This window comes from Marmota marmota, unplaced genomic scaffold, assembly GCF_001458135.2.
Source record: "Marmota marmota marmota unplaced genomic scaffold, marMar, whole genome shotgun sequence".
NCBI lineage: Eukaryota > Metazoa > Chordata > Mammalia > Rodentia > Sciuridae > Marmota > Marmota marmota.
This window is the reverse complement of record NW_026000185.1, coordinates 4886131-4908912: the sequence shown is the minus strand read 5'-3', so window position 1 is coordinate 4908912 and position 22782 is coordinate 4886131. Positions and strand designations below refer to the sequence as shown.

The 22782-nt window shown below is 52.6% G+C and overlaps 3 protein-coding genes across 7 annotated transcripts in view; 2 read left to right on the top strand and 1 right to left on the bottom strand.

Moving 5' to 3' along the window:
* The window catches only part of LOC125612396, a 3527-nt gene extending 230 nt beyond the window's left edge, over positions 1 to 3297 (top strand). The window contains exons 2-4 of the mRNA XM_048790052.1: positions 242 to 273; positions 2171 to 2294; positions 2702 to 3297. Coding sequence (XP_048646009.1) covers positions 242 to 273; positions 2171 to 2294; positions 2702 to 3289 — 744 coding nt within the window. The 3' untranslated portion in view covers positions 3290 to 3297. The remainder of the gene's footprint in view (positions 1 to 241; positions 274 to 2170; positions 2295 to 2701) is intronic.
* The window catches only part of CUNH16orf89 (chromosome unknown C16orf89 homolog), a 24119-nt gene extending 1924 nt beyond the window's left edge, over positions 1 to 22195 (bottom strand). For 2 of the 5 annotated variants that reach the window (XR_007342603.1, XR_007342604.1), the window contains exons 1-8: positions 21636 to 22182; positions 20044 to 20193; positions 18168 to 18318; positions 17057 to 17171; positions 15401 to 15536; positions 14360 to 14464; positions 13224 to 13307; positions 7513 to 7650 (exon numbers count right to left, since the gene is read on the bottom strand). Coding sequence is in view for 3 of the 5 variants with exons in the window: in XM_015490763.2 (XP_015346249.1) it covers positions 11562 to 11692; positions 13224 to 13307; positions 14360 to 14464; positions 15401 to 15536; positions 17057 to 17171; positions 18168 to 18318; positions 20044 to 20193; positions 21636 to 21837 (1074 nt within the window). In the remaining 2 variants the exon portion in view is untranslated. Of the gene's footprint in view, positions 1 to 7512; positions 7651 to 11360; positions 11693 to 13223; positions 13308 to 14359; positions 14465 to 15400; positions 15537 to 17056; positions 17172 to 18167; positions 18319 to 20043; positions 20194 to 21635 lie in introns of those variants that run through there. The other 3 variants (XM_015490763.2, XM_048789196.1, XM_048789195.1) reach the window with 3 other exon arrangements.
* Positions 3290 to 6411, top strand: LOC125612395 (the record flags this gene model as incomplete). The annotated part of the gene is made up of 2 exons (XM_048790050.1): positions 3290 to 3748; positions 4558 to 6411. Coding segments are annotated over 2 exons (807 nt in total), but the record flags the coding sequence as incomplete, so codon positions are not given.
* Positions 22196 to 22782: the final 587 nt, after the last annotated feature.

The following is a 22782-nucleotide window of genomic DNA, read 5'->3' as shown; positions in this document are numbered from 1 at the left end:
CTGCCGCAGGAGCCGGCGCCGGCGGACCCCCCGGGTCTGGTTCCCGAGGAGCCTGGTTCCCGAGGAGCCTGTTCCCCGCGCCGCGTCCTTTCCTGCGTCTCAGTCCCGCCCTCAGCGTCTCTGCACCCGCGTGGGAGACCCCAGCGCCCCTACCCTGCACCCGTGGACCTGGCAAGTGCTTAAACACGAGTGAGGAGGGGCTGGGGGGCTCAGTGGTAGAGCGTGGCCTGGCCCGTGTGAGGCACCGGATTCGGTTCTCAGCACCACCTCTAAGTAAGTAAAACAAAGGTCCATGGACAACTAAATATATATATATATATGTATAAAATGAGTGATGATGGTGGCTCTCTGGAAATCCCTGGTTGGAGTCTGATTTAAGGTCTTCCTTAGATAGTGACATCAGTGATAAAAGTCAGTAAAACATTACCTCTCCACTTCTTTGAAAACTAAGCTCTATTCTTTAAAACAGCCGAATAAGTTGATGTTTCCTCTTTAAAAAAAATTATAAAGAACTCCCTTATACAGTTTGCTCAGATTTCTCAATTGTTAACATTTGCCCTATTTAATAGTGTTACTTTATTCATACACCTTTTTTCCTGAGCAAATTGCAGCTATGTTGCAGACACGGTCCTTTACCTCAATACTTCAGTATGACCTTCCAGGACAATAGGACAATGACATTTTCCTTTTTTTGTTTTTTTTTTTTTTGGTACTTACGATTGAACCCAGGGGTGCTTAACCACACTGAGCCACATCCTCAACCCTTCTTTACATTTTATTTAGAGAAAGGGTCTCACTGAGTTGCTAAGTGCTCTGCTAAGTTTCTCAGGCTGGCTTTGAATTTAACAATCCTCCTGCCTCAGCCTCCCAAACTGCTGGGATTACAGGCGTGTGCTGCTGGACAAGTGAAATTAGGACGTGTTGCATTGATAATACTTATACTGTTTAATCCCTAGTTCATCTTCAAATTTTGCCAGTTTTCCCTGTAATGTCCTTTGTAACTCCCTCCATCCCAATCCAGGATCCAGGTGGGAGCTGCATTTAGTTATCCTCTTTGGTCTCCCTTAACGTAGAACACTTCCTCATCCTGGCTTTGACTTATGACCTGGGCATTTTTGATGAGAGACAGGCAAGGTCAGCTACATTATTTGTGGAACCTTGTGTACCACAAAAACATGGGGTCCTTTCTATGAAAAATATTTAGAATTTCAGGAGGGCACACCTATAATCCCAGAAGCTGAGACAGGAGGTTCACAAGTTTGAGCACCTTAGCAAGAGCCTGTCTCAAAAAATAAAAAGTACTGTGGAGGTAGCTCAGTGGAAAAATGCCCTGTGTTCTGTCCCCACCCTGGGTTTACTCCCCAGCACCCCCCCCCAAAAAAAAAAAGGAAAAGTAAAATGAATGTGAAAGTGCAGGCCTGCCCTGCTTGAAGGTACTCTTATGTGTAGAACAGTGGCCTTCAGCTGTGCCTAAACCTTTGTATTTCATTTTGTAAAACACTAGTTTGCTATGAGCTCCTCCATTGAGAACGAGCTAAGGTAGGATGACTCCACACTTTTTTTCTACAAGTAAAGAACCACCATCTGCCTGTACAATCACAAGTGCAAATTGATGAATAACCTCTATGTACCAACTTATCAAACTAAACCAAGGAGTAGCTGCACACAGGGACATCCCAAATCAGGAACCCACACAAGTTGAGCTTTTCACCATCAGCAGATGTGAATCCCTTACTAAGACCCTTAAGCTGATCACAGTGAAAGACCCCAGCCCAGTAACCTAAGGCCTTGTTGCAAAAGCATGCAGGTATGTCACAAACAAGTCTAAGCACCGGATGAACTTTCCACATAACCAGTTGAGAAAGAGCAGTTTAACTGCTCTTCGACATGCCTGAGCAAACAGGAACAGATAAGCAAAAACGGAATGTAAGCCTGTGGGTTTTCCGGGAACTTAAGTGAAAAACAAGTTTACCCTTTAGGTAACCTATATGCTGGGTTCAAAAGAGCCAATGAGATACCTGCTATTATGCTAGGCGGGAAACTGACCCCTGTACCCTATAAAAGATCTGTACCCCAAAGCCCGGTGTGCCAGTCACCAAAGCTTCGGCTGAGGTTTTGCTGTGCACCCGCAGGCGCCTGTGTAGCAATAAACTGCCTCTTGCTTTTGCAGCCAGTGTTTTGTTCGTGTGGTTCGTTCTTGGACGGGGAGTCTAAGTCTTTCATTTGGAGGTCCCACCGAGATTCTTCTTCTCTTCCGGACCCCTGTCCGGGGGAACACCCGGCATCACTGGGAGGTAAGCTGGCCAGCTCGAGCTTTTGTATTATTTTTGTCCATGGTCTAGCGCAGCGACTGTACGATTACGCGTGATCGCTCTGTATTCTGAGGCAGCTTGAGAAGGAGTTGACGAACTCAGACTTCTCCCCTGCCACCCTGGGAGATGTCCCAGGGATCAGAGGGGTCCATTTTTTTGGGACCCCCAGTGTTTCCGAAGGATACACTGTCCTTTTTGTGGGTGACGGTGGAGTTTCCACTCCCCCTAAGCCATTAGATAGTTTCGGTTTGTGCCGAAGCCGCGCAGCGCTTTTTCTGCTTTGTGTGACTTGCGTGTCTATCTTTCTGTCACTCTATCTTCCTCTTACTGAAACTAACATGGGCCAATCTCTAGTAACCCCTCTGAGTCTCACTCTTGACCATTGGTAGGACGTCCGGAACCGAGCGGACAACCGATCGGTGGAAATTAAGAAGAGAAAGTGGGTCACACTCTGTACCACGGAATGGCCAACGCTTGACGTTGGCTGGCCCAAAGAAGGGACATTTAACCTTGATCTTATCTTACAGGTGAAATCACGAGTCTTTATCCAAGGTCCTCAGGGACACCCTGATCAAATACCCTATATTGTTACTTGGGAAGATTTAGCCTTCGACCCACCTCCTTGGGTCGCCCCCTTCTCCCCGCCTAAACTCCCTCTCCGCCCTCTTGAAGCTTCACTTTCGCCTTCCGCCCCACTTAGTCCGGTACCTGCTCCCCCTCCCAAGACTTCTAGACTCTATCCTATTCTAAGTAAACCTGAAACTTCAGCACTATCAGGTGCCAAATCAAAGAAGGTCTTGCCGCCAGAAGACTCAACTCTAATAGACCTGATGACTGAAGAACCCCCACCCTATCAGCCCCAACCTTTACCAGCCCCTGACCCTGTCCAGGCATCCTCAGAAGAAGAAGATCAAGAAGATCCAACCACCAATGCTCCTCCAGGTCCTTCTCCAATGGTGGGAAGACTCCGGGGGTGACGGGAGCTCTTCACCTCAGGGGACACCTCTAAAGCTTTCCCCCTACGACAGACGGGGGGCCCTAATGGCCAATACCAGTACTGGCCTTTCTCTGCCTCCGATCTCTACAATTGGAAAATCCATAACCCCTCTTTTTCTAATGACCCTGTAGCCCTAACTTCTCTGATTGAATCTATCCTAGTGACTCATCAGCCAACCTGGGATGATTGCCAGCAGCTTTTGCAGACTCTCCTCACTTCAGAGGAGAAGCAAAAGGTTCTCTTAGAGGCTCGTAAAAATGTGCCGGGGGATGACGGGCGTCCAACCCAACTCCCAAATTTGATAAATGAAGCTTTTCCCTTGACTCGACCAGACTGGGATTATACCACTGATGCAGGTAGGAACCACCTACGCCTCTATCGCCAGTTACTCATAGCGGGTCTCCATGGAGCAGGGCGGCGGCCCACCAATTTGGCTCAGGTAAGACAAACTATTCAGGGGTCAGAAGAAACTCCGACCGCATTCTTAGAGAGATTAAAGGAAGCCTATCGAAGGTATACTCCCTTTGATCCTGATAGTGAGGACCAAAAGGGAAATGTTTCTATGGCCTTCATTTGGCAATCTGCTCCCGATATTAGAGCTAAGTTACAAAGGTTAGACAACCTGCAAGACTATACTCTAGCAGACTTACTGAAGGAAGCTGAAAAGATATTCAATAAGAGGGAGACCCCAGAGGAGCGAGAAGAAAGACATAGAAAAATACAAGAAGAAAGAGAAGTTCAGAGAGGAATTAGACAAAAGAGAGAGAGAAAAAGACCGGAAGCGCAACAGAGAGCTGAGTAAGATCCTGGCCACCGTAGCTCGGACAGGGCAACAAAGAGATAGAGCAGATAAGGAAAAGGAGCGAAGCAGACCCCATGTAAACCGAGACCAATGTGCCTACTGCAAGGACTCTTGGGTCAGACAACGGGCCTGCCTTCGTCTCCCAGGTAAGTCAGTTGGTGGCCAGATCACTGGGGATTAATTGGAAATTACATTGTGCTTATAGACCCCAAAGCTCAGGGCAGGTAGAAAGGATGAATAGAACCATCAAGGAGACTTTAACTAAATTAACGCTTGAAACTGGCACTAGAGACTGGGTACTACTCCTGCCTTTAGCTTTATATAGGGCCCGAAATACCCCAGGCCCTCAGGGATTAACCCCCTTTGAGATCCTATATGGTGCTCCGCCACCTGCTATAAATTTTTATGAAACTGAAATCTCTGCTTTAATTACCCCATCTGTACAGACTCACTTACGTGCACTGCAACTGGTCCAGAACGAGGTCTGGAAGCCTTTAGTAGCAGCATATAAGGAAGAACTCAAAAACCCCTCGCTACCACATCCCTTCAAAATTGGAGACGTTGTCTGGGTACGCAGACACCAGAACAAAAACCTTGAACCGCAATGGAAAGGACCCTACACTGTCCTGCTGACTACTCCTACTGCAATCAAGGTGGACGGTATCACTGCTTGGGTCCATGCCTCCCATGTAAAAGCTGCACATCCGCAAGATCAGACGACCACACCCCAGGATTCAAAATGGAAGCTGCAGCGCACTCAGAACCCGTTAAAGATAAGACTTACCCGTTGCTGATTTTCCTTACCCTTTGCTTTGCTCCCCTCGCCTCAGGAGATAGCCCCCATGTCCCATTAACCTTAACCTGGACAGTTCAAAATGTGGAAACAGCTAAAACAATAACCCTATTTCAAGGCCTAGGGCACTACCCCTCACCCAGCGGGTGGCCAAATATGACCTTTGACCTTTGTGAACTAGCCGAGGGATCATGGCCTAACACGGGAAGAACCCCATCAGACTCATACCCCCCTTGCCGATTTCGATCATGGTACACATGCCCAGGGCGACAACGCACCTGGAAATGTGGGGGACCTGAGGCTTATTACTGTGCCTCATGGGGATGTGAAACTAGTTCTAGTGGCTATTGGCTCCCATCACCCAAGGACGATTTTGCCCAGTTTTTTCAAACGACCCCGGGGGAATCTAATATAACCATCCGGATTCCCCGGCTGGGACATCTGCAAACAGGCTGGACCCACGGGTATCTATGGGGAATCCGTCTTTATACCCCGGGGCAACATAATCCAGGCCTGCTCTTCCGGCTTCAGTTAACTATGGATAGAAATCCCTCAATTTTTGTAGGGCCCAATCCGGTACTCGGAGACCAGAGGGTCCCCTCATCACCCAACCGGCCTGAAGTCCCTATAAAGGCTTCCTCCAGCAGACCACCCATAACTAAGAATTACCGAACCTCTGACTATTTCCTTGAGCCCACTCACCCCGGGACCTGATTCAAGGAGCTTTTTACGCCCTTAATGCTACTAACCCTAACCGTACTCAAGATTGTTGGCTATGTTTAACCTCAAGCCCACCCTATTATGAAGGGATAGCAATACTGTCTAGTTGGTGCAACAACAGCATCCTTGACCCTAAATGTGTATCTTTACCCAGTTATAAGCTTACTATCACTGAAGTTACAGGAGAAGGGGTCTGCATAGGACATGTACCTCCCCCATACCAACATCTCTGTAATATTACCCTCCAAGTGACTAGCTCCCAAAATGAATACTGGTGGGGCCCCAATGGAACCTATTGGGCTTGTAATACTGGACTAACCCCCTGTGTTTCTATATCAGTCCTGAATGCATCCACTGATTTTTGCGTGCTGATACAATTGTGGCCTAGGATATCTTATTTAGAGTCAGAATATGTTCTAGGACATTTTGAAGGACGAACGCAATTCCACAGAGAGCCCATTACCATGACCATCGCCCTCCTCCTAGGCATAGGCGGAATAGCAGCTGGAATAGGAACTGGGACAGCCGCCTACATCCAAGGGGGTCAACTGCTGCACCTCCAGATGGCAATGAATGAGGATTTAACTGCCATGGCCAAGTCTATCACGGCCTTAGAGAAATCTCTCTCTTCCCTCTCAGAAGTCGTGCTACAAAATAGGAGAGGATTAGATCTGTTATTCCTTAGGGAAGGTGGTCTCTGCGTGGCTTTAAAGGAACAATGTTGTTTTTATGCTGACCATACGGGGGTGGTCCGGGAAACTATGGAAAAAGTCACTGAAAGATTGGCCAAAAGGCAAAAAGAATTTGAAGCACAACAAGGATGGTTTGAACATTGGTTTAACAAATCCCCATGGTTAACTACTTTGCTATCCACCATAGCGGGACCTTTAGTTATTCTGCTGATAATCCTAACGTTTGGACCCTGCATACTCAATAGATTGGTGCAATTCATGAAGGAGAGGCTTTCTGTGATTCAAACTATGGTTCTTACTCAACAATACCAGTTGCTCCAGCAACAGGCAGGGTCCCAAACAAGTCTAGCCCAAGAACCTGAGCAATCAGAACAGTGGATATAAGATTTTATCCATGTTATAGAAAAAGGGGGGAATGAAAGACCCCAGCCCAGTAACCTAAGGCCTTGTTGCGAAAGCATGCAGGTATGTCACAAACAAGTCTAAGCACCGTATGAACTTTCCACATAACTGTCGAGACCCCTCGCCGGCAAGGGAAAACACGACACAGGATTCTTCTTTCAGCAGTTTATTCAGGCCTTGAGTCATGTATCATCTTCTAGCGCCCGCCTCCCGAACACACCCAAGCACAGCTTAATAAAGCCCCCCGCATCCCAATCCTAAGCCGCCACGTGGATCTCTCTCATAGGGTGGTAAGGGATTGCGCGCCAACTCTCCATAAAAGGAGTTGTTTATCACAGGCCACAGTGGAAGCCGGCGCCATCTTCTAATGGCGGCCACGGTCTATAAGAATGGCTTACCACACATAACCATTTGAGAAAGAGCAGTTTAACTGCTCTTCGACATGCCTGAGCAAACAGGAACAGATAAGCAAAAACGGAATGTAAGCCTGTGGGTTTTCCGGGAACTTAAGTGAAAAACAAGTTTACCCTTTAGGTAACCTATATGCTGGGTTCAAAAGAGCCAATGAGATACCTGCTATTATGCTAGGCGGGAAACTGACCCCTGTACCCTATAAAAGATCTGTACCCCAAAGCCCGGTGTGCCAGTCACCAAAGCTTCGGCTGAGGTTTTGCTGTGCACTCGCAGGCGCCTGTGTAGCAATAAACTGCCTCTTGCTTTTGCAGCCAGTGTTTTGTTCGTGTGGTTCGTTCTTGGACGGGGAGTCTAAGTCTTTCAACAGCATCCCCTGTTACCTGGTCACTCCTTATGAGACTTGCCCAGGATAATCGCCACAGGGATGAACTTCTGATTTCTTGTCCCCATCAGGCTTTAGCAGAACGTGCTTTCTCCTGCCTGTGATAACCACGCGTGACCCGCTTCAAGTTGACTCTCTGAAACGGAAACTGCCATCTGTCAGGACCCTCTGCTTTGAGCACTCTGAGGACCTGCCTTGTTAAAACCCTTATCTGGCCACCTACAGTGACTCTGCACTCATATCCTCTCTGCCTGTGGTCAGCATCCTGTCACCCTGTGGCTGCCTTAACCCTTTCTTAGTGTTTCTGTGACCCATTTATATGTTACCGTGTGAAGTACGATGTGTGACTTGAACGTTGCACATATTAGAAATTAAGATTGGAGGCCAGGTGTGGTGGCGCACACCTGTAATCCCAGCTGCTCTGGAGGAGAGGCAGGAGAATCGCAAGTTCAAAGCCAGTCTCAGCAATTTAGTGAGTCGCTAAGCAACTCAGTGAGACCCTGTCTCTAATAAAACACAAAAATGGGCTGGGGATGTGGCTCAGTGGTTGAGTGCCCTTGAGTTCAATCCTTGGAACCACAAAAATAATAATAATAATAAGATTGGAATAAAAGACCTGTTTGTCTAGTTTATGACTACCAGCTGACCCACACCTGCTTCCCGCCTGTGAATTTGTCATTTGATAAACTCTGACATTGTGGAAAGACACGTTTTGCCTAAGTTAATGGCATAGTTAGCTCACAACAGGTGGCGAGAACAGAGGGTTAAAGCAGCCCAGGACCCTCTGCAGGGTCCTGAGTGAAGCCTTGGAGCTGGCCCTGGGGGCAAGAGCCTCTCAGGGCTCTTGTCCCATGACAGTGTCCAGGTTAGACAGTGCCTGGGTGCCTGTGCCATGTGTGGCCGTCCTAGGAGCCCTGGCGAGCCTAGTTGGCCATCAATGCCAGGCCCCTCTGGGGGCCACTGTTGTGATTCAGTGTGTGACAGGGTCAGATGCCAGAACCTCAGGGTAAGACCGTATTTGAATATTGGAACTTTGCAGACATAATCAGTTAAGATGAGGTCACACTGGGATGGAGCAGACACCAATCTGATTGGTTTCCTTAGGAGAAGAGACGGAGACACAGAGAGAAAAAGGCCACATGAAGACATGGCAGAGGCTGGAGTGGGGGGTGCAAGCCAAGCACAGCCTCCCTCTCCCCTCCCCCTCCCTCCCCCAGGGACCCCGGAAGATTTTTTTTTTTTGTACCTGGGATTGAACCCAGAGTACTGAGCCACATCCCCAGCCCTTATTTATTTATTTTTAAATACTTTTTTAGTTGTAGATGGACACAATATCTTTATTTTTTGTGTGTGGTGTTGAGGATCAGTCCCAGGGCCTCATGCATGGGAGGCAAGTGCTCTACCTCTGAGCCACAAGCTCAGCCCCTATTTATTTATTTATTGAAATACGGCCTTGCTAAATTGCTAAGGCTGGCCTTGAATTTGCATCCTCCTGCCTCAGCCTCCTGAGCTTTGGGATTACAGGCGTGCACCACCATGCCCAGCTAGCGTCAGTCATTTTAACAAAGGCCAGACTGTGAACAATCAGAGGGGGCTTTGCTTTGCATCAGGTGTGAGCTGCAGGGACCTAGCTGCTCCTGATGCCTGGTGAGTTTGCTGAGGCTGCTGTACCAGGGACCGCCATAGCCTGTACGGCCTCAGCCACAGCGTTGTGTGGCCTCAGAGTCCTGGGGGCTGGAAGTCAGAGATGAAGGGGTTGCCATGTTGGCTCCTCCTGGGAGCTGGGGAGGGTCTTTCCCATCCTGCCTCTCAAGGATCCCTGGCGATCCCGGCACCCCTGGCTGGCAGAAGCGCTGCCGAGCTCCACCTGCTCCCCGCCGGCTTCTCCTGGGGCTTTCTCTGTGTGTCACTTCTGTGCCCAAATGCCCCCCTTTCCTAAATCCAGCGGTCACACTGGATTAGGGGTCTCCTACCTCAGTGCGACCTCATCTTAACTAATGATCTCTGCCAAAACCCTGTTTTCAAATGCAGTCCGTTCTGCGGTCCTGGGGGTCAGGACCTGAGCATATGAATTTGGGGGGACACAGTGCAGTCGTAACAGGCACGCTCCATAAAGGAGTGTGAGGAGGGTGTGAAGGGGAAGGCTGTACAGTGACCGGGCCACCGCCCCATGCCAAGTGGAGGTGTTCTGTCTGTGTGCCACATCCTGTCATACAGCTCCACGCCCTGGGGACCCTGCAGTTCTCAACCTTGGTGAGCCCCAGCATTCTGTGGAGCCTGCCAGACATGCACGTCCTGGGTCCTTCCTGGCTGGTTAGAAGAGGGCCCAGGAATGTGCACGTCTTGCTCGACCCCCAGGTGATTCTGATGGAGGTGGCCACAGGCCACACACTGAGAAACCCACGTAGGGAGGGGTGGTGGCAGGTAGGACGAGCACATCTGAACACAGGACAGGAAGCCTCAGGTCTACGCGGTGTTCAAGGAGAGGTGAGAGGACTCCTCTGCCTCTGTCTGTGCCCTTTCAGCACCACTGGTGACAAAGGTGGTTCAAGGGGAAGTGGTCATCCAGGTGGGTGTGTCTCAGGCATTTTTCTTCCATTAGGACTCCCTTTTCCTGAAGGTGACTTAAGCACAGGTTTGCCTGTGGTCACTTCCTGCCCTGTTTGGTAACTAAAGCCTCCTGAAGTGCAGCAGTCAGGCCCCAGGGATGTCCACACCCCATTCAGGAAGGATGGGGTGGGCGTGGTTGCCCCCTAATCCCGTTGTGTGCAGCTGACTCCTGGCAGGGTCACATCTCTGCTTGCAAGGCAATGGAGAGAAATCCTCCAAGCACTGGGGGGCCAAGGGGCGTGCATTCTGGCTTCTGGTTCCCTAAGACAACAAGCGCCTCAAAAGAAGGCAGTCTTCAGGAGCAGGATGCTCTGGGCCCAACGGCTTAAACACCACTGTGGGACAGTGTCCAGGGCAGACTGCTGAGGTTTAGGAGAGCCTCTCCCTGCCTCCACCACCGGCTGTGGAGCTGGGCGTGGCAGGAGTGGGGTTGTCACAGGGTGGCCAGCACAGGACGATGCACTAAAGCCTTCCAGCCCGAGGACAGGGCTGTTGACTAGGTGTCCCCCTGGTGTCGAAGTGCCACACGTTCTGTGCACCACCCGTCGCAGCTCCCAGATGGCGGCTGGGCCACAGTCCTGAGTTCTGCTCTCAAAGGCTAAGCCAGGTCTGAGCTCTGGCTCACGTGCTGAGTCAGAAGACGGAAGAACCCGGGGCTGGGAGTGGGAGGCTGAGGAGCCCTGTCACTTGGCCCTCTGTGCAGCAGGTAGCACCTGGCTCCCAGCATGGGGTGGGCGCTACTCTCAGTCTGCTACTCACATCATCTTTGCCGCAGGGTGGGGCTGTCCCAATGTCACTGAGGAGGAGACCGAGTCACAGAGAAGCTCGTGACTTTCTCAAGCACACAGAGCTGGGGTTTGAAGCCAGGCAGCCTGGGCACAGAGCCACACTGCTGCCCACTGCTGGTGTATGATGCATGATGATGTGGTGTCGTGACCTGGCGGTGTTAGTCCCCCCCTCTGTCCCTCTCACACATGCCCCTTGCCTTCTGCTGTGTTATGACGTGGCACTAGATGCCCACTCCATTCCCTTGGATTTTCCAGCCTCCAGAACTATAGAACAAATAGACTTCTGTGGTTTATAAATCACCCTGTCTCCGGTATTCTGTTAGAGTAGCAGAAAGCAGACTGAAGCGATGACTCCCTAGAATTCGCCTTGAGTGAAACTGGAGACTAGAAACAGAGGCCAGAGACCCAGAGGCTGCCGGAGACTTAGAACAACAAGACTCAACTCGGGTTGGTGCTCTAAATGTATTCATGTGCCCTGCCTTCCCTGGCCCTGCTCACTCAGGGCTTCAGACAACCCCAGATAGTGACAGTTTCCTGCTGTCGGTTTCCTCGGCTGCCTCCTTCTCAGGATGTGGCCTCAGCCCCAAGACCTACGAAAGGCCGAAGGGGCCTGCTCATCCTGCAGGAAGCAGGGGTGGGAGCGTCCATCCTAGGAGCCGCTCAGCGGTGGTCTTGTGGACAGACACAGCTCTTCCTTTGCGGGTGGGGATTCCGCCAGGACATACAGGAAGCCCCCCAGGGCTGCGACCGCCACGGCTGTGCTGTGGCAGGAGCAGCCATCTGCAGGAGAGGGGCCCTGGTGAGTGCTGGCCCTTTCTTCAACACGCCAGCATGAGCGCTGCCCAGACGTCCCCCAGCCAGCTCGCCTGGCGCCCTGAGGAGGCTTGGTGCCCTGTCAGACCCACCTTGCTGGGCTGGCACCCACCCATCCCCCTGCTGCGGACTGGGGGCTGCCAGTGGCCCTTGCAATGACGGGCCAGCTCATCTGGGAGTTGTGTCCCTCCCTCCCAGCTGGCCTAAGAGTACAGGAAGTGAATTCTGGCTGCTCGTCTTGGGAGGACTCTCTGTTTGTGGGGGAACCTCCTTCTCAGCCAGGTGGGATCTGACCTGAGGCCCCACCCTGGTCCAGATCCCACTCCAGGGAGACCTTTCTGGTTTGGGTACTGGGGTGCTATGCCACCCAGCCATGCCCCCAGCCCTTTTTAGTTTTTATTTTGTAACTGGCTAAATTGCTGGGGTGCCCCTGAACTCGCAACCTGTCCTCCTGCCTCAGCCTCCTGAGCCACTGGGAGCACACACTCCTGGGCCTTTCCTAGGCCGCTGGAAAGGCCTGGGGCTTTGGGATTTCTGTTGCTCTTTCTGGCCCTCAGGACAGTGCCACAGTCAGGCTGTCAGTCTCTGGGGACAAGCAGCTATTTGGGGAGGGACCACAGCCCCCTGCTAGCCTGGACACAGGCAGCCCCAGTGTCCTCTGTTAGGCAGGCCTGGCCAGGGAACCTCTCTCTTCCTGTGCGACTTTGATGGTGGCCACAAAATGGGCTCTTTGGGTTTGCGTCTCGCTTCCCCCCTTGGCTACCTGTGGGCAGATGCGGAGGCCGCGTCAGGGCTGATGGACAGGCATCTGGTGGCTGGAATCCTTTACCAGGGTCCACTGGAGGCCTAGCTGAGGGCTGACTAGTCCACCTCCCCCTCTGGTTTTGCCTTGCAAACTTTGCAGTTTTTATTCCTACCCCTCTCTCCTCTACAGTTTTCCTTGTCTTCTCCCCGAGCACATTCTGCTCAGTCTCCACACTGCTGGGCTCACCCTACGATCTCATCACAGCAGCACACTGGTGGGAGAGGGGCACTGTTCCTCACAGCCTGGGCAACAGGCGTAACTTGGGGCAGCTCTGGGGTCGCCAGGCTCCAGGGCCACCAGGCCTGCCCAGTCCCTTATCCACTGGCCCTCGGGCCCTCTGTGCCTTTCCTTGCTCAACCCCAGCACACAGAACCCCTCTGTTGAGGTGGCTGATGCAGTTCTAGTCTCCTGCGTAGACCTGACCAAGTGGGGAACTTCTGTGATCTTCAACAGGCCGTGAATGCCCCTCACGTCCTTCTAACTGGACACAGTATCTCTGGACCCCCACTTCCTGAGAGGAGAGGATGAGAGATGCCCACCCTTCCCTTTGCCTCCCAGACACGGAGGCCTGGCGCCCAGGGCCTCAGTGTGCAGGGGCCTTTTCCCACCGAGGGCACCTGTGCCAGAGGAGAACGAACGTCTGCCTCGTCTTTCTAGGGTGCCCTGTCTTCACACCAAGGCCTGCTTTGTTACCTATGAATTGCTTCTCTCTCCTCTTCACTCTTAGAACATGCGGGCGGTGTGGAGGGGCCGTGGGGGGGTCCTCCTCCTTGGCAGCTGGAGAAGAGACACAGTTTTAAACATTACTCAATAAACTTCATCCCCTCGTAACAACGCAAGCTGTTCACATCTTCTCTGGAATTCTGAGGCTATTCTAGAAGCTTCTTCCTGCACCTGTCTGCAGATCCTTTCATGTGGCCTCGACTGATGATTTCTCAAACTGTAGTTCCCAACCCGTCCCCAGGGAACCATGGATGTGCTTATGAAAAACACAAGTTCCTGCCCCAACCTGCTCCCTGTGGAGGTCTGGGGCGTGGGGACTTCTTAGTCCATCAACTCCGTCCTAAAAACCACATCCCCTTAATTCAAAAGTGTTTGCTTCTTTGGGGATCCCAAGCTTCTCAGGAGGACACCAGCATTTCCTGGGAGCCTCAGTGTGGGTCCTGTCTGTCCTTTCACACTTGGGAAGGTGGCTGATTATCGCATTTATTTACAGAGGAAGAAGTTTGGGCCTAGAGCAAAATGACCTACTCCAAAGGCCGAGGGGCTGGCAGGGGCCACCTACAGCCTGAGCCCTGGGCCGCTCAGCTCTGAGGTGCGCTGCCTCCTCCCAGGAGCTTCCCCTGCCCCCACTGCCCACAGAACCTCCCCGGGTTCCTCTGTTTCCTCACCCTCTCGAGAACTGGTCACTGCTTCACTTACTGGATGCTTAGGAGGTTTCTGCCTCTTTCCCTCAGGCCTCAACGTCCCCGGGAGCCCAGGGTGGGGCACACGAGCAGGTGCTCAGTAAGCACTGGTTACCTGGTTGACTTTGCTGATGCAACAAAACCCTCAGGCCCTCTCTGCCTTTCCTTGCTCAACCCCAGCACACAGAACCCCCTCTGTTGAGGTGGCTGATGCAGTTCTAGTCTCCTGAGCAGACCCGACCAAGTGGGGTACTGCCTCACAACCTGCAAAATTTTGGCTTCCAAAGCTCCAAGCCCATTTCCGCCTGTGTGTGAGCCCACGCCTGCACAGGCATGCCACGACCTCTCCGGTGCCCCAACACCAACACGTCCTTTCCCACCTGAGATGCACTCCCTCCCGGCCAGGGCAGCCGTGCAGCTCACCAGGCTTCCCGAAGCATCCCTCCCAAGGCCTCTGCCAGCTGAGAATGGCCTCCAGCCACCGGAGCTTGTAGAAGTCAGAGAAGCCGCTGATTCCACAGAGCATGACTGGAAGCGAACAGGGGGCCCTCTGCAGGCCTGTCCCCCAGGCCAGCTCCTTCCCCTCTCCAGGGCCACCACAGGGGAGGAAGAGCAGGAGGTATGCAGGCCACACGGGGTGGGAAGGAGGCAGTCAGAGACCCCCCTGGAGGGGCTCCCAGGCCCGTGTCCTGCTCCACTTAGGGTCTTGATCACAGGGAGGGAGTTGGACAACTAAGCCAACGAGTGGCCACCCAGGGGCTCCTCTCTGCCTCATCTCTAGGCTTTGGGGTCTGTTTTCTTTTTTTCCTTTTCTCTCTCCCCCCTCCCTCCCCATCTCTTTTTTATTTTACTGGGATTGAACCCAGGGGAGCTTTACCTCTGGAATACATCCCCAGCCCTTTCCCTTTTTTTTTATTTTGAGACAGGGTTTCACTAGTTTGCTTACTGCCTTGCTAAATTGCTGAGGTTGACCTGAAAAGTAATCTTCCTGCCTCAGTCTCCTGAGTCACTGGGATTACATAGTGAGCTCTGTCATTGGGACAGCTCTTGGGGGAAGGAAGTGGTCACGCAGTGAGATAAGATGTTCAGCTACATCTGAGTTTCCGATAAACAATGAACACATTTTTAGTATAAGTATATCCCATGTGATATTTAGGATATACTTATACCAAAGTTTTATCCACTGCTTATTTGAAGTGCATATTTAACTGGGCACTTTGTATTTTTATTTGTTTAACTTGCCAACCCTACTCGTGTGTGTGTGTGTGTGTGTGTGTGTGTGTGTGAGAGAGAGAGAGAGAGAGAGAGAGAGAGAGAGAGAGAGAACGTGTGTATGTGTGAGTCTGACCACTCTGTGTGTGTGTGTGTGTGTGAGAGAGAGAGAGAGAGAGAACATGTGTGTATGTGTGAGTCTGACCACTCATGAACACCCTGCTTTATCCTGAGGGCAGAAGGCCAGCGCACTGTTTTCCATGAAGAGGTCCCTGGTGGGGTAGGCGTATCCGATGGCCTCAGCTCTCCGGTTCAGCTCCATCATGTTGGCACAGAAGACACTGATGTAGTGCTGACTCTGGTGGAACAGTCCTTCTGTGCATCCTCGCTGGGGACAAACACCAGGGACAGGGAACACACACACACTCAACTCGCAGTTCTGAGATGGTCTTGGGGGCTGTGTCTGGGCCAGGACTTCTCCTTCCACCACTTTTCTCCTTCTCCACCCACTCTCTCAGCCTGCTCCATCACTGAGGCCTGAAAGTGCTGGGCTGGGGCCTGACTCTGCCCTAAGGTCATCAGAAAGGAAGAGGTCACTAGGAACGGCACTAGAGGGTCTCTGGCTTGGGTGGACAACACCCCAGAAGGCACTCTGCAAACGCTCCCTTGTGGTGCAATCAGGGACTAACCCCTAGGGCAGCTTCAGGGCTACTCAAATATGGGCCCTGGACCTGGCTGATGATTCTCCAGCACAGGAAGAGAAGAACAGGAATTGAGAACAGGCTTTAGAACCTTCTGTTGCAATGGTGAGACTAACTTTTTACCTGTTGAATCTAATAACATTGATCTGCAGCAGCTTGCAAAGAAATGTTAATTTAAAAAATCCCCATCAAACCAAGGACTACTGGGCACTAACATTTTCGGAATGAAGATCATGAGCTCTAATTTTCCACATCAATGTGTGCTGAACCCAGGGGTCACACATATTAAGCACACAGCCTACTACTGAATCGTGACCCCAGGCCCTTAAAGAAACATTTTTTTTTAGCATTTTTATCATTATTATGATTATAATTCTGAGGTTTGGAAGGATGTTGGGTGTGGAAGAGGTGGAGCTGGATGTCCCTTCTCCCAGGTTTCAGTCCTCAGGACCCCAAGGACAGGAGCCCCCCCAGACCTAGAACACGTCTGCCCAGCTCCATGACCACAGGGGCTGCTGTGCATCCCGGAGGCCCAAGACACCAGGGGAGCTGCTGGGGTTGCTGGGCACCTTCCCCCCGCCCAAGCCTTGGGTTACACCCTTTAAAACCCGCTCTCCTTTCCTCCAAGTTCAAGTGTTTTGAAAAACAGGCTAAAACAAACAAACGAATATAAAAGCCTTACTCGTTGGTGTTTCAAGTTGTTCCCTAGCATCATTTTACCATAGAATTGTCAAGGAATTTCCAGGGTGGGGCATACCAGAACCACAGCAAGGCCACCTTGGGCTTTGACTCCTCCCTTCCCTCCTCTCCCGGCTCCCTCTCCCTGCTGGCCCTGGTGAAGGACACCTGCTGCCACTCACCAGGGGCCTGGCTTGGTCTCTCCTCTTCCACTCATTTGTCCTTTGCAGGGTTCCTCCCCGCCTCCTCTATTTTATTCTCTCTCTCTCTGTGTTTTTCTGAGGTCCTGAGATCCAGCTCAGCATGCAAGGCTGTCTCTCTGTCAGGCCAGCAGAGCCCCCAGTCCATCCCCACCCACCACCATCTAATCGACTCAGCGATGGAGCCGAAGGTGGCAGCTGACTCTCACCTCTCCCTCCTGAGGGCTCAGGCACAAATCCAAAAAGCCACTTAATTTCCTGGCATGTGGCAGACACACTACCTGCCGTGAGCCCTTCTTGTCTTCCCCCCTGTTCCCCCTGACCCTCACCATTCTGGCCCAGAGGAAGAAGAGCAGCTGGTGGGACAGCCTGTAGCCTGAGCAGTTGGGCTGGGTCACGCGTGTCCGGCAGAAGTCTGGGATCCTGCAGGGCTGGCTGCTGTCCCTGGGGAGCGCAGTCGCGTCTGTTAAGGGTGGTGCCCCATCGCCACCAGGTCTGCCCTGGCAGATCCCCCAGCCTATTGTATGAGCCTTAGTAGGCTCCAGGCTGGGCACAGCGGGTGCCAAATAAAATACAGGTGTGCAGTGTCTTGGTCTCCTAAATCTGTACCTCTACCTCAGGGAACAGCATGTTGGAGCTGTCTTGAGTTTGGGAAGCCACCAAGGCCTGAGACTTCTATGACTCTGTGGAGTCCTCAAATGACATCTTTCCCATCATGGCCCTAAACAACGGACTCTTGGATCTAGGCAGCCTGGGAGTCTGGGCCCCAAATGCTCCTGCACCCTATGACAAACCTGCCTCATAAAGACAGGTAGCAGGCGTGGGACTCTCACCAGAGCACTGCTCCTGGGTGGACCCAGCTGTGGCCTGTCCCAAACCCCTCCCTGAAGGATGCTGAGAGGAGGGGGACACTCGCTGCCCTGGCACTTGCTCCAAGTCCACCTCACAGCAGAATAAAATGGCTACTGAGCTAAGGCTCAGCCCTGCCTTCCCAGACCCGCAGACCCGCAGACCCGAAGCCCCTCGGGGAGACATGACTGTAAAACACCTACAGAGGTTCTGGGAGCCCGCAGCCCAGGTACGAAGTGTACAGTGTGCAGGGGCAGGGTGGGCCCTGAGGACAGGTCTGAGTGAGGGGGCGCACAGCAGTTGGAGCAAAAGCTTTGCAGTGGAGTGGATGGTGCCTTTGAGAGCCTGCAAAGAGGACTCTGAGGTTGGATCCTAGGGGACTGGGACCTGGCAGGGCGGTAGGAGCTGCTGGATGCTTTGTCCTGGAGCAGTAGGACTCAGGGAAACTTCAGGCTGGGGAAGGAGTCCCCAGGCATTGTGGGGCTGACTCTTGGATGAACTGTGTGTGTTTTTGCATAAATTCCCTGGATGCAGCCTGGGGGTGTCGGGAGTGAGTGAAATTTTCATCCAGCGGGGTCCTCGGGCACCCACCCGGTTCCCAGCAGCTGCACCAGGCATGCGTCGCTGCTTTCCTCTGAGAACGAGTCCTCGGGCTCCAGCACAGGGTAGACCAGCGAGGTGTTGGTGTGCGTCCAGGTGCGGGGCAGCTTCCAAAATCCGGGCTGGAGACTCAGCCGGAACTCTGGCAGACAGGAGAGGTGGGAGGTGTGAGCCACCAGAGCGCTGCCACCTGGGCCACCCAGACCACCGCAGGGGGACCTGGGTAGCCCCAGGCACTGCCCGTAGTAGCTGCCAGTTCAGCTCTGAGCCCGCCTTCTGCTCCACCAGTGTTTGAATCCCCCAGAAGCTCCTGGGTGGACTCAGCTATGATCTGGCCCAAATCTCTTTTTAAACAAAACACACACACACCACACACACACACACACACACACACCACACACATACCACACACTACACACACAATCACTCCCATACAGACACACAAAACCCCCAGGACATTTTTTCCCTAAACAATGGGTGCAGTGTTGGGATAGGCTTTGATTGACACCAGGGCATCCCTCTGCAGCTTAGACACACTGAAAGTGCTGGCAGACTCCTTGGATCCCATCACACAGTGGAGCTCTTATAACACAGGTGGCAGCCCGGGTCGTCTTTAGGAAGACAGGCTGGGCCGGCGTTAGGACCCAGATCTCCCATCTCGCTTTCTTCATCTGTAATGTGGCGACAGCTCTTATTTCTGAGGGGTGTGTGCATAAGGATTAAAAGAGGATGGAGAACTCAGCTGCAGAGGGGCCAGGAAGGCTAGGTCTCCTGCAGCTGGCTGGGCTGCCCTACAGAATGAGGAGCGCAGTGGCGCATGACCCCCATCACCCTGGCAAGTGAGAGTGAGGAAGGGGGCCCCTGGAAAGGAACTGGTTTTACAAGTGCCCCGCCCCCAACAAACAACTTCTTTTTTGGGTTCTGGGGATTGAATCTAAGGACACTTTTACTACTGAGCTACATCCCAGCCTTTTAAATTTTTTTTTTGTTTGGAGACAGGGTCTTGGTAAGTTGCTTAGGGACTCAGTAAGTTGCTGAAGCTAGCCCTGAAGTTTTGACCCTCCTGCCTCAGTCTCCCAAGCGGCTGGGATTGCAGGAGTGCCCCACTGTGCTCAGTCCCTAGTTAAGACATAAGAAAGCATAGAACTGGTGCATGCAGATCCGACTGCTGCCCCTTGCAGCAGACCTAACATAATTTTAGACACATTTTTGACTGTGTGCCAACTGATGCAGCTGCAAGGAGAGATGGCACATAGTTTATGGGAACATTAACTTCTAGCCCCAAGACTTTGATCCTGACCTTGCTTCTCTGCCTATGGGGCAGCCACCCCGCTGTGTGAACTGATGCAAGAAGTCATTCTTACCTTCTCTTTGTTAGCCTCCTTTGGCTTCTATCCTGTCTGAGCTAAAGGATCCACTGATCTGGACACAGAACAACTGAGGCCAGGCTCTAGGATGGGTCCCTCTGTAAGGGCCCTCAAGCCTGGTGAGGACAGCGCTTGGCATTAGGAGGCAGAAGACCTTGTTGTGTGGCTGGCACAGCACTAAGGTTTCAGGGGCAAAGAAGCACCCTCCCTTTTAGAAATTCCACCCGGGGAACAGTCCAGACCAGACCTCTCCTCTGGTGCAGGATGAAGGGCCCATGCCTGGGCCTATGCTGACCCTGCCTATGTGCTGCCTGTCTGTGTGGGTGGGAGAAGGCCCTGGACCCTGGATCCCTGTCAGGGGTGACTGGGACACTCCCAGCTCTGCCTGCAGTTTGCTGGGCAAAAAGGGGCAGGCCCCACCAGGAGGAGCCCGCCCAGGGGTATTGAAGCAAACACCCCAGCACGGCCTTCCTGACGCACTGGGCCCGCTCCGCTATTACCTCTAAGGTATCTGGGGTCACTCAGCTCCAGGTAGAAGATGGATCTGCGCAGGAGAGCCGCCAGCTTGTCCGCCAGCCGCCTGGTGCGCAGGCTCAGGGGCCGCAGCCGGGGGTCGGCTGCCCACTCTTCCTGCACACCCCGAAGCTGCGCTGCGAGGGAGAAGAGGGGAGAAGAGGCGTGGGCGGCGCTAATGCTGGCCGCTGGCCGTGAATCCCTCTGCCTTGGGCGCTTAGAGGCTATGGCAGGGCCAGTATTGGCCATGGATCTGAGTGATGGGTAGGGCTCCAAGGGATAGAAGGTTGTTTCAGACAAGAGCCTGGTCTCTGAGGCAGTGCCCCACTGTCTCAAGGTTCAAGTCCTGATTGAACGTTTTTGCATCGGGAGACCAGAAATAGTCATTTGATTTCTCTCTGCTTCGCTTTTTCTCATTTGTGAAATGGGGACAGTGACGGTTATTACTTCTTGGGGAGAAGTGTTAAGAATTAAATGATCTAATGTGTAGCGAGGATGTAGCACTACCCACCTGCAAAGTAAGCACTTAATAAAATTTAGCCATTGGTATTAACTAAGGAACTTGGGTCTACTGCCTACCGGGAAACCAGGGAAGGCTCAGGACTGGTGGGGCAGCTGAGGGACCCTTTGCTTTTAGGTCAGTGTGGGCTCCTTTACCACCTAAGACATGTTCGTGGTCCCTAAACGTTCTGTTCAGGTCCTGCACCTCCTGTGCTTGCTGAGGAAGCCAGCCCTGGGGGTCAATTCATTGATTTCTACAGGAGTTTGAGACAGGGCTGGGGTCAGATGAAGGAGTCCCTGGGTATGTCTCTTTCCTGGCTTGGAGGGGAGGGGACAGGGTCTTGGGTCTCCTCAGGGTCCTACCTAGAGGAGCAGGGGTGGGCTGTGAGGAGGCGCACTGCCCGGGCTGCACCTCCTGCCTGGGTCTGGTGGGCAGAGAGCTGCACCCTTAAACAGAGGAGACTGACTGGGGGTGCCTCCCCGCAGCCTTGGCTGCCGCCAAGCCCGGGTTCTTTGTTGCTTTGGTCAGGGTGGCCTGCAGGGAGGAGCTCGCTGCAGTGGATATGTGTGTTCCTGCTGGCCCTGGCCTGTCTCCAGCCCTCTCCTTAAGGATTTTATATCTCGAAATTGAACAAACACTTGGCTGTTTTCTCAGGACCTTCAGGTGGCTTTGGCTGGAAGTGGAGGAAGCTGAGAGGAACCCTGAGAGAGTTCCTGCTTAGACTCATGCAGGGGAGTGGCCTTCCTGGTAAAAGGGCTTTCTCTGCACGCCCCCGCCCCCCGCCCTGTGTTCACGGTATGGCAGGAAGGGCTGTCAAATGGATCATTTCCTTCTGAGAATATAATTTCCAAATCTTTGCTCATGTTGCCTTTAAATCCTTCCTCCTTCCCAAAGACTCGATAACAGCGGGCTGAGCCCCAAAACCAAGAAAAGCAGCTCCTACCCCTCCCCTTTCTTTATAGCCACAGCAGGCTATTCCCATGCCAGGTGGTCACCAGGTCCTAGGGGTCAGAGCAAGGCAGGTGACAAGGAGAACTGGTTTCCCAGTGACCATCCTGGGGAATGGGGCTCACGCACCTTCTAGCACCCGGAACCCCACCACACCGTCTAGGTTGACTCCAGGTAGCCTCTCCTCCAGGAACAAGGTGGCTCTCTCCAGTGCAGACAGGATCAGGCCCACGATGGTGACCTTGCCCTCTGTGGTGTCCGGCCTGGGCAGTGGGGAGGGCTGTAGTGGCCGCAGAGCCAGGAGCAGGAGCAGCAGCCCTGGCCTCGCCATGACTGGCCTTCTGCGTGTAGCCGGTCACACCTGTGGCACTCTCACCCAGGTACCTCTGCACGCCTTCCTCGGCCTCCTGCTCCACCGCCTTCCCCAGCAGACCCGTGGACAAGTGGCTGGGCGGGACTGATCTGCAGCTTGGGTGGCCTGGGCAGAGGGCTCTGGGCAGGAGGCAGCAGGAGACAGATGGTGGGGGTGGGGGGCAAACCTTATGTGGAGCCCCCTGGCTGTCCCCTGGGGAGAGGAGCCCTTCTGGTTCTTCTTGCACCTGAGCCTCCAGCCCACACTCTAGGTCCTTGATTGAGCAATGGCAATAGCAACTCAGAAATCAAAAGCCCTGCAAGGCAGAATTTGTTTGTTTTAAAAAGTTTGGAATGAGTTAGTGGGAGGGCACATCTGGCTCTGAAAGCTCCCTCATGGGGGCACTGTTTGAGGAAAGTAGAATTCCAGCTGCAAAGGCGAGCCACGTGGGCACTTCAAAATGTTGTCATAGCCACGTTAGAACAGCAAAATGCAGGTAAATCCACGCTCTACCTCGTTTGAGTCAATCATTCTAGTATATTGTTATTTCAACATGTAGTCAATATAAAAATGGCTGACATCATTTTTCTTGTACTGAATATTTGCAATCTGGTATTTTACACTCACATTCCAATTCCACCTCTGCTGAGTCCTGAGCTGAGCTCTGGGGACACGGGAACCACATCAGCACAGGCCATCTTGTCCAGGGGCTACTGCCGACATTCAAAGTTGCTGTCCGTTGGACTGGAGGGAGGGTGGCTTCACCAGTGTGTTCTCGGTGTTTCTCAGCAAGAGGACAGTTTTCTGAGTAATAAGGCTATCACATGGACACGATAAACTACTGTGGTTACTTTGGGAGGTGAAATTGAAGGGCCAACAGGGAAATTTCCCTTCTTCCTAGGGATACTTAAAAATCATTATGGC